This window comes from Gavia stellata, chromosome 2 (genome assembly GCF_030936135.1).
Source record: "Gavia stellata isolate bGavSte3 chromosome 2, bGavSte3.hap2, whole genome shotgun sequence".
Taxonomy (NCBI): Eukaryota; Metazoa; Chordata; class Aves; order Gaviiformes; family Gaviidae; genus Gavia; species Gavia stellata.
The window spans coordinates 45,822,959-45,833,973 of NC_082595.1; the positions used below are offsets into that span (position 1 = coordinate 45,822,959).

The 11,015-nt window shown below is 39.2% G+C and overlaps 1 protein-coding gene across 1 annotated transcript; it reads left to right on the forward strand.

Annotated features, from left to right (window-relative positions):
* The first annotated feature begins 11 nt into the window (after positions 1–11).
* On the forward strand, positions 12–10,576 carry ADAT2 (adenosine deaminase tRNA specific 2). Its single transcript, XM_059835431.1, has 6 exons — positions 12–72; positions 319–423; positions 7,758–7,908; positions 8,470–8,576; positions 10,049–10,121; positions 10,240–10,576. The coding sequence occupies exons 1-6, from the start codon at positions 28–30 to the stop codon at positions 10,278–10,280; spliced, it is 522 nt and encodes a 173-aa protein (XP_059691414.1). The 5' UTR covers positions 12–27; the 3' UTR covers positions 10,281–10,576.
* The last annotated feature ends 439 nt before the right edge of the window (positions 10,577–11,015 follow it).

Sequence of the window (11,015 nt, forward strand, 5' to 3'; positions counted from 1 at the left end):
ACCGCCCGCGCTCCGCCGGTGCCGGCCATGGAGGAGGAGGCGGTGGCCTGGATGGACCAGGCCCTCGACGTGGTCAGTGCGGGCGGGGGTCGGGGCGTCCCTGGCCGTCAGGGGTGCGGTCGGGCGGGCTCCGCTCTCCCGTGGGGGAAAGCCTCGCGAAGGAGGCCTGAGGGGAGCAAGGGGCCGCGGGGCGGGGGGGCCGGGGCCTTCCTCACGGCAGTGCCGCGGGGGCGGGAGAAGGGGGTTCGTTAAAGCCTGGCTCGTGCCTCCCGCAGGTAAAGTTGTCCTGTTCCTTGCGTTTGTCTGTCTGTCCTGCAGGCTAAAGAGGCGCTGGAGAATGGGGAGGTTCCCGTCGGTTGCCTCCTGGTGTACAACGGCGAGGTCATAGGGAGGGGCAGGAACGAGGTCAACGAGACGAAGAACGTGAGTTGGGGCGAGGAGGCCCCGGGGGGGCCCGGGCCCGGCGAGGCCGCCTGCGGCACCGGCAGAGTGCCTGTCGGGGCGCGGTTCGGCTGCTTCAGCGCTGGCCGCCACGGGAGGGCTTTGGGGAGGTAACGGGCAGTTTTAGGAAAGGGTCATCTCAGCGCCCAGCTGCGGTGAGAAAGTAGGCGGGTGCCAGGAGTAACGGGATAGAAGGCAAAGGAGGGAAGATCGTAAAGTCATGGTGTAAACTGGAGACGCTGGCGGCTCTGGAAGGTGTTTAGGTTTCAGACGTGCTCTCTGGAGGCCTTTAAAATCACCTGGGGGTTAAAGAGTGAGAAAAGAGCGACCTTTCTGTTGACATTCTTTCCATAGGCATCCAGAAACAGTTTATGTTGTTAGCAAACTAGCATTTTCACGTTATGTGATAAGATTATCTGAAAAGCAATGAAATACAAATTGGAAATCCAGCTCTGTTGCTTTTCTAGGAAAATTGCCATACAAATAAAGGAATGAATAAATAATAGTCTCATTTTGGATGGGGCAGGGGTAAGACAAGGAGTTGGGAAGCTGTGTAGAGTCACGGAATGTGTAGGCTAACAAAATTTTCTGTTTAGGCTACAAAAATTGTTCCTTTGACAAAGTTGTTCTTTCTAAAAAATATTGCCTGTAAGTTTTAGATGTGATGCTTGCAATTTTAGTCATCAAAGTAGATCTTATGCATGCTGAAAGACCCATTAAAGTCAACAGGGATTTTGTGCAACTGGAAGTTTTGTATAAGCGGATCTGATTGCAGCATCTGGCTGTAACTTAGATTAGATGTCTCAAATCTGAAAGTATAATGAAGGGTGAAAATTAGTCTATTAAGCTCAAAAATGTAGCAGTAAAAAAGAATCATTATACTAACTTGTGCTACGGGACAATCCATAACACATTAAAATGATTCTAATACAACTCGAAGTCAGATGATAGAGAAGCTAGGTGTCTCAAGATAAATCAGTGTCAACACTGTGGGGAAGCAGACACTTCTTGGGAAAATTGTGCCAGATATTTTAATGCTGTGTAAAAATCACAGGGGCAGAACATAACTGACAAGACTGATAACAAAATCAGAATCAATTTAAAAATATTAGGGAAGCTTTTGGACTTTTTTTGTATTAATATCAGGGTTGCCTGAAGGTATGTACTTAAATCCAAGCAGCATGATTTCAAAAATTCATCTGCATTTTGGAAACAGCAAACTGTTAATAACTTTGAAAGCTATTCCTTTTTTCAGTTTCTGTTTAGCTCAAGTTTCAATTCTTTTGTGGCTTAGTTTTTGTAAATGCTTATATTACAGTGATAGGAAAAGCTGGGTGCTCAGTGCTTCTAAATTTTGTATCAGCTACTTAATTGCTCTGTATAGTCTAAAAGAAAATGTGAGCTTGGAAGAGGCCCTTGCTGGCAAATGTGAATGCAGGAAACTGTTTTCAGTTTTCTCCTAACGATTTCTGGCATTATTTAGGAACAATCCTGGGGAAAAAAAGCCCTCTTGAACCATTGAGGCAGTTCCAGCAGACATCATAAATTTGTCAAGGTCCATTTTGAAACTAATTTCTTGTCCCACCTCACATTGGAGGACTTCTCCAGAACATCATTCCTTAGACTGCTAGAAAAGATCTGATTTCCAGTTTTAAACTTTTTATGGTCCGTTTATATCTCTCTGTTCTTGTGCCAGCATCATCCTTTATTTTACATAGCTTGGAGGTATTTAAAGGCATATTCCCTTTTGGCTTTTGTTTTTCCCTGTTTTCCCCAAGCCAGCTGTTTAATCTCCTCTCAGAAGACAGCCTTTCTTTCTGTGCTCGCTCTAATAATTCTTGTATACATCCATTCCAGCTTTGATTCATCTTTCTTGAATTCACTTAACCAGAACTGTATACTTTATTCCAGATGGACTTTCTCTTGTGCTTTGTTTGCTAACAGTAATACTTCCTCCTCTTCCTGGAAATAAGTCCACCCATCTTTTCTGGAGCTGCCTTGGTCTTTAATGCTGTTTTGTTATTCTTAATTTGTTGTTTTGGGTTTTTTTACTCCTATCCTTAAGGCCATCCACCTCTTGAGTGACACTCTGACCCTGTCTCTTCTGATGATGTCATTCATCACATGAAAGACATCACATCGTTAGCTATTTTCTGTAGGGGTTTCTACAGTTAATGCCAGTGTCACAACTGAAGACATTTAAGCAAAATTATCTTTGCACATCTTTGCTAATTAGTTCCCTATGGATAAAATATTTCCCCCTTTCAATGCAACTTCTCTTCTTTGCTTGCTCACCTTACATTTCTTATATTATGCTATTTTCCCTGGACTGACAATAATTTCACATGTTGTGCTGTGCCAGGTGCTTTGTAGAAGTTCAGAGAGATGAGATTGGTGTTTCTCTTGCCCGGAAAAATTTTTTTCAAAGAAAGTTACCAGGTTAATTTAATGTCAGCTGTCTTACGTAAATTCACATTGAATTTTATGTCATTTCCCTTTTATAGACTAGCCCTTATAATATTACCTTCAAAGTTTGTTATGTTGCATGTTTTACTGTTGAGACTATCCTGGATCTGTAGATGTCAGGATTGTATGTCCTTCCTATTTGTCATTACAGTGACTCTGTTTGCTCTGACAGGTTTCAGTTAGGTGATGCTTTCCCTTGATATGCCAAAAGCATTGCTATGGGATTGGCAGCCTCGTGCATGAATTCTTTAGTATTTTTCTGACAGAGATGATCTGTCACCTTGGGTTTTTGCCCCTCAACCCTTTTCCATGCCCTAGGCAATTTAATAATTTTAACGTTGTAATTCTGTATCACATGTGCTGTAATTTCTGCTTCCATACTCTTACTCTGCCTTTTGACCATATCCTCAACGACACTTTGTTGAGAAGGCAAAATACTAATTTTGTTCTGGAGTAGTATTATAATTTGAGCATCATCTCAAGGTCACTGTAGTAGTTCTAACTCCTTTTTCACATGTTTTGTCTCAAGACATTTTCACTTTTTATGTAGTTTGTTTCACAAGGTGGACGTTTGGCAATTCTTCCTTTAGCCTTTGCTATTGTTTTTTTTTTCACCCCTTGCAAACTTTCTTTCTACTTTTAAAAGATGATCATTTAGCCAGTTAGATCTGCAGTCCTTCCCTACAATTTTGCCCTTGCCCAGGAATCAACCTGCCACTAGGCTTTGTGTCAAATAAATTCTCTGTCTTCTCCTTAAGTAAGTCCCTGCATCCTCTGATCTAACTGATTGGAGTTAGGAGCAGGTAGTGTCTTCTTTATGCCCTCTTCCATTCTGTTCCTAAACTGCTCATTTTGGCAAAAAGATTTAGTTGCTGAAAGCTCTCCGATTTTTTTCAGTCTGTCTCACACGTCACCCTGCATACTTTGTTTCTGCCCTGCATGTCCATAGCAGAACACATTAATGTCAGAGATACTGCCACTTACTCTGTGGAAGCTATTTTGCAAAATTATTGCAAAATTATCATCATCACATTCTTCTGGAAAAAGTTGCTGTTGGAAGAAGGGAGTTTACGTACAGCTGTGTTTTATTTTTTTTTTAGGAGCATGGCTGTGGCATCAGCATTTCAAAATAGTTAGGGGTATCATATTTGTATTCATTGGGCAACACTGCAACAAACATCTGTGTAAGACATTTGTTTTCAACAGCCTGGCGATACAGCCACAAGCTTGTGCCAGTACTGTGTTCCCTCTGGCAGCTCCCACGTTTGCTTGTTCACAGTCTTGCCTTAGACCAACCTGAAAATTTTCTTCCTTATAACATACGTGACCTTTCCTAACTAGAACTTTTTTTTTTTTTGGTGGCATCTTTATTCCAATGTGTGATGCAATCATTCGCTTCCCACTAAAGTGCTGTCTGTCTTAGGTCCTTTGTTGATACATGCAGAATTCTTTGTTATCTTCTGTTGGGTCATTGTAGCACATGTCTTTGCCCAGATCATCTTGCAAGTACAGTATGCGATAATTGAAAACGATGTATTGTTTGCACTCTGAAGTTACTAATGAAGCCACAAGATAATATAGAAATTTGAGCTTTGGCCCCCTTTACTCTCACTTGTTAATTCTTGCCTAAGATTTAGAAGGTAAGCTTTTCAGGGCAGTGATGGTATCTTTATCTGTCTACAAAACATTTGCCACAGTTTGGGGCAGTATTTTAAGGCTTTGTCAAGGCTTTTTCCCCACTGATGTCAGCTTCAAGTAGTTTCTCCTTGGAACACCATTTGCCACTCTAAAAGTTCTCTTTCTCCCTTACTACTCTTACCTGCTTCTGTTTTCTTGGCTTTGAAATAACTTACAAGATTGGGTGAGTTAAAAAACAGTAGGGGCTTATAGAAGCTTATGAATTGAATCAGTGACTCAAAATGAAAATCGTCTTTTTTGTATGTTATTTTACACATAGCAAGTCAATAAAAAAGACTATCTAGCCATACCTCAATACAAAATACAATCTTAAGACAGACTTAGAAGGTCAGGTTTTTTCCCCATATCATGTCTTTAAGAGGGACCTTTAGCAAATGCTTAAGGAAGGATCTTGAGAAACAAGAAGAAATTGGTGTAAACCTTCCCCTTGCATATCCTTTCCACTTCTGAAAGTGAATAGCTTAGGGAGTTCCAGAGCCCAAGACTGTATCTGGGTCATTGTTTCTGATAGCTGTCTGTGCACATATCCTCCATGAATTTGTCTAAGCCTTTTTTGAACTCATTTATGTTTTTGGCTTCCATAGCATCCTGTGGCAATGACTTCCACAATTTAATTATGTGCTTTGTGAAAGAGTACTTCCTTTTGTTTGTTTTAAATCTGCTGCCTGATAATTTCATTGGGTGCCTGCTTGTTACGAGAAATAATAAATAACAATTTACTGTTTGCTTTTCCACATTTTTCTTGATTTTTATAAACCTCTACCGTAGTCATCTTAAGTTGGAAAACTTATGACTGTATCTGGAGAGTTAAGAGCCGTAGTCTAGTTAGTCTCTGTATGGAGACTGTTCTGTAATTTGGATAATCCTTTCTCACCCTGTGGTGAATTTGTCCTGGTGTTCCCATGTCTTCATGAGGTGAGATGACCAAACCAGTATGTATTACTTAAGATGTGGATGCACTGAGGTCTAGTAATATTCTATATTAGTAGAAACTCTTTTGTGTAGCTGTCTTCTATTACTGCAGCAGCTGCATGTTTTTTTTTAACTTGTACTCCGAAGATCAGCAGAGGCCTAAAAGCTACTCCGTGTACTCGGTATAAAGCAGTGTTATAGGTCAGAAGCATGTTTTCTTCTGGTAATGAAGGCTTTTTGCTTATATGCTTTCAATTTGTGCTCAGGGGTTGAAAAGCCAATCTGGTATTCATGTGTCTTCTGATCTGAGTGGCACAAAACTAGAACAGCCACAACTTACACTTGTGAGTTATGGTAGCTGTAGTAGCTCTGAGGCATTATTCTGCTGAAGGGCATTGTGCTTTGTGTCTTCATAAGGTGTGTGCACTGAGACTTCAGCTGGTGTGATCTCATTTATTCAACTAGGGAACCTTCATGGCAACATTTCACTAGTAGGAGGAGGAATCATGTCTGCATGTTGATTCAGATCCATGTTTTTATTCTGAGTGGGTTCATTACTATGTTAGTTCGGATCACAAGTGCACTCATGGAATAAATTTCTTGATTGTGTCTGCTTACCATGCTTTGGTTTGTGTCTCAGAGATGGCAAACTGTCTTTCTTTCAGATGAAACTATACTGAAAAGATGTGCTCAGGGAGCATACCTAATGGGCTCCAGCTGTTGCTGGGAACATACCGTCCATGGGACAAAACAGGAGCTAGGCTAGTATGAACTCCCCTGAATTGCTGTTGAATCCTCAGCACTGTTTTGCTCTACAGATACGCTCCTCTTGCACTGTGCTATTTGCCAATGTAGGCATAGGCAACGTAGATCTCTGTAGGAGTTTCAAAACATTTTTAAACAGTATTAAACTTACCACAAACTTATTTATACATGAGTCCTTTGCCATATGTTGTAGAGCATGTCACAGTTGTCACCACAGATCTTCACAGTGTGAAAATATTAACTGAAGTTCATGTATTGAGAGGAAGTTATCTAAGGTTGCATAAAGACGTATGTAGCAGAGGTACAAGTATGATTTGGATTGATTAAGCCTTAGTCTAATGCCTGTGTCAAAACCATCCTTTTCCAAGAATAGATTAAAAAGAAGGAAAATACTAACAGCCTTAATTCAAATAAGCATCAGGCTTTGTAGCTGGAGAGTCCTTTCATAACTAGTACTTTGTGATATTTTTGCTGTGACATTTGATTGGCAAAACACACTGCTGCAGACATTCCAGAACAATACTGGGACACGTTACCGATTGTTTTGTCTCTCTGCAATTGAAGTCAACACTTCTTTTTTTTCTGTTCAGGTTTTTTTTTTCCATACCTATTGGCGGTGACCTCCGAGATACTCAACATTCAGTCGTCTTGGATTAAAAAAAGAGAAATCAATATTCTTCTGTCTTTTTGTAATCAGGCATATGCTGCAATCCCTGCCTGTTACTTGAGGGACTTACTGTACATGTACGTATTCCCAGGCAGCATTAAACCTGATGCAGACTGAAAATACTGTCTCCACACAGTAGGCCAAACAGTTCCAGAAGCATACTGGAATTATTGCCTATTCACAGCATATTCATTCTGTGCAGGCACAGTAACGTTATCAGATGACGGAAAAGGTACCAGGTAGGAGCAGTTTCTTAGTATTTCCAGAGAAATTAACCTGGCCTGTATTCTTGCTCTTGGAAACACAGTGGGCTAGATCAGCTGTTCTGTGGGCTTTGTGTGTCCCTTAAGCCCCAAGTAGAGCTTTCATGTCTTGTCTTGCTATGCTGGCATGACAGAGAGAGAACTTCTGAACAGAGTCCTATGCCTAGGAACAGGTAGAAGAAAATAATGGTTTGTGCTTGTGGATCTTGTGTGGGCTGCCTATGAGGTTGAGGTTAAATACGTTCTTTCTTGGGTTGAGTATTACTTCTGCAGTTTGGGCTGCATGACATTTCTTCTGCAACTTGAACCAGCAAAGAGGTGTACTAAAAAGACACTTATCAAGAAAGCATTACATTACTTCTTTAACAGAAGTGAAAATAATTGCATTATTAACAAATTAGATATCAGGCCATCCTGCCTTTGACTTGAAAGAATAATTTTATGACATTGCATTTTACTTCCATTTATATCTGTACAAGTGAGAAGCTTAAAGCTGTGAATCAATCAATGCAATCTTTAAGAAAATGTTTATTTTTATCTCCTAGGCTACTCGACATGCAGAAATGGTGGCAATTGATCAGGTCCTTGACTGGTGCAAGCAACACAACAGAGATTATACAGAAGTGTTTCCACAGTCAGTATTGTATGTAACTGTAGAGCCTTGTATCATGTGTGCAGCAGCCATCCGCTTGATGAGTATCCTTTCATGCTTATTCATGCTGGGAAAACAGATGTCAAAATGTTACTCTTTCGATGATGAGCCCACAGAGAAGGGCTTGACACTGTCAGGCAAAGCCAACAGGGGTACCATCTTACGGTTTGAGAGTCTGCACCCACCTCCATTTACTGCATGGTAAATAGTGAGAGACTCAAGAATGAAAGAGAAATGGTGCAATTATGATAAACAACAATTTCTCTCAGGGATGTAAAAATACATTTTAGAGATATCTGTTATTATGTAAAATAAGCTAATCTCAGTTCAGTTTTGAATGTTGGAACAATCAGTAAACCATGGCTTTGTATGACTCTGCTTTGGGATTCATGCTTCTCCTTTTCTGAGGAAGGCTGGGTGTGCATCTTCAGCAATACATCTTAAATTACTCAGAATTAAGTCCTGATTTCATGAGGGAGGAATTGTAGTGCAAACTGATTTAGTTTGAAAAGTACAAGCACATTTTAGTGAAGTCTAATAACTCCTTAAATCAGGCTACTTTACTTCCTGCTTGCTTTTCACTTAATACCTTAACTCATACACATAAATTCCACGGGTCGTATATGGCTGTCAAAATGAGCGATTTGGAGGCTGTGGCTCCGTTTTGAGCATCTCATCTGATGATATGGTAGACACAGGAGAACCATTTGAAGTAAGCTATAAAATATTTTCCTTTGTTTTTCAGCTAGGGTACTGTGCCGAGCTTCGTTACCATGCTTTGAGAATGTTATGCATCAGTGTAAGAGAACTCAGATAAAAGATGATCAGAAGTCAAGTAAACTTGACTTTACAAGAAAATAATGTAAAAAAGTTAAGTCCTTAAATTAAAGAAAATTGAGAAAAAGCCTGATGACAGTCTTAAAATATTTTAAAAGGATGCATCAAAGAGGAAAGCAAAGGATTATACTTGTGAAACAAGGTAAGGAATGAATATATCTAAAAAATGTGTAATACCTAGAACAGTAAGTGTATGCTGCAGGAAAAGATGAGGGAAAAATTATTTTGAACTGCAGAATGTACAAACACATAATCAATAAAGATCAAGTAACAGCAACTTACTAAGCTACTGGTTTTTAGCTGAGCCACTGGAAATGATTGTATATTTGCTCCCAGTCTATCCATATATGAGGTAAAATGCATTAGTTTAGATCTACTACATATAGTTCAAATCCCAAAATAAATACGGACTGCAAAAGTAGCAGAGGAGACTTAGTTTAGATATTGGGAAACCTTCTGAACAGTAAGGATACTGAAGGACTGGAACAGAGTGTTTGGGGAGAATGAGGCATATTTGTCATTTAAGAAAGGCTGGACAAGCGTTCAGTGGAGGTTTAGTATACATAAATCTAGACATTTTACAGCATTATAGTAGTATACCTATATACCTATATATACATATAGATAGAGAGTATTTATAGCATTATATTTATTACATTATATGCAGTTATAGATGCTCCTGCCTTATACAAGGATACTCATTAGGGTTCTTAGAGTTCTTTTCCACACTTAACATTTATGATTTAATGAATGTAAAAAATAAGTAATATATTTCAGCATTGTAAATAAGCAATTTTTTTCTAGCGTGGGTGGAGATTCATTTAGTGTTAGTGACATTTAAATGCTTTGTCATTAATGTTCATGGCCTGGAAAAATATTTTGGAAGGATCAAAAAGGTCTGACATATGCCTGTTAGGAATAAAGAATAGGTGTGTGGACATACATTGTCTTGTAGGAGTCTTATCTACAAATACGTAGGTGTATGTCTCTTAAATTTCCAAGTGCTTGAAGAGTATATGAAGTAAGTTGAAAACACATTAATAAGAAAGAAATTGGAGATTGCATAAAAATTTTACGTAAGTTACTAGAAAAGTTTGTTTTGCCTAACTTCAGGTTATTAGAGAAATTACTTACTCTACTAAGTCTCAACACAGTATTTTTCAAATGTATGAGGTATTCAGCCTGAAAAGGAGATTTTTCTGACCCCCAAATAGTTAAAGGTACATGTTAAGTTAGTGGAATAGACAGTACAGTTGTTTACAGTTATTCTGTACTTAAGGCATTATTATGAAGCATAGAACATGTTATACTCAGATGCGCTCATGAACATTATTCTAATTTGAACAGTGCATTTCTGGCTATCGTGCCAAAGAAGCAGTGGAAATGTTAAAAGCTTTCTACAGACAAGAAAATCCCAATGGTAGGTTTCACATTAACGGATCCATTTTGATCCCAACCTAGTTTAAAAGAATGCTGGCACTGGTATTACTGTAATTCACTTCTGATGGTTTTTCTCCCTTTCTGTTTCTTCTTGGCAGCACCAAAATCAAAAGTACGGAAAAAGGACCATCGTAATTAGCCCTACGCTAATGGGAGACAGAAACTTACCAAAAAATGATGCATGAAGGTTTCTTCAGCGTCCTTCTTTTTTCAAATGTACAGTCCAATTACACTATGTCTAATGTTCTGTACAGAGTTTTTACTAATACGATACTTGCTACCTGTTCCTGCGTTTCTATGTATGTGACTTCTTGTTATCATACATGACCAAGCAGAAGAATAAGTGGCTGTTTTTAGAAAGAGGAAAATTTATGGTTCAAGTTCACTTGTTTACAGCCAGATGGATCCATTAAAATGATGCCATTCTGTACAGCACATTCTAGAATAATTTCTTTCCTCCTGTCTATGAAGAAGCATCTTGCTTTTCAATAGTATATGTTTGCTTAGGCAAATCCAAGTAGATCTCTTGGAAGGTTACATTTGTAAGACCTTCACAGTCCTTGTGTGTAAATTTAATCAAAAGGCATATAAGGAATTGTACAGTCCTTGAAGGTTTGAGATAAGACCATTGTAACGGTTCTTCATTGTTCTTTACACCCCTTCTAGCATAAGCCAAATTTTCAAACGTAACTTCTGAAAGTCACATACATATTTAGACAGGTATATATGCAGAATCACATGTCTCAGTTTGTGTATGCTATTGCTAATAAGCATAAGCAAGCATCATTTGGCTGCACAGCATCTTCATATAAAGTTGTGGAGAAACTCTCCACAGCTGTTTTTAGACTGTCCACTCCTCTTGTGAATATTAGCA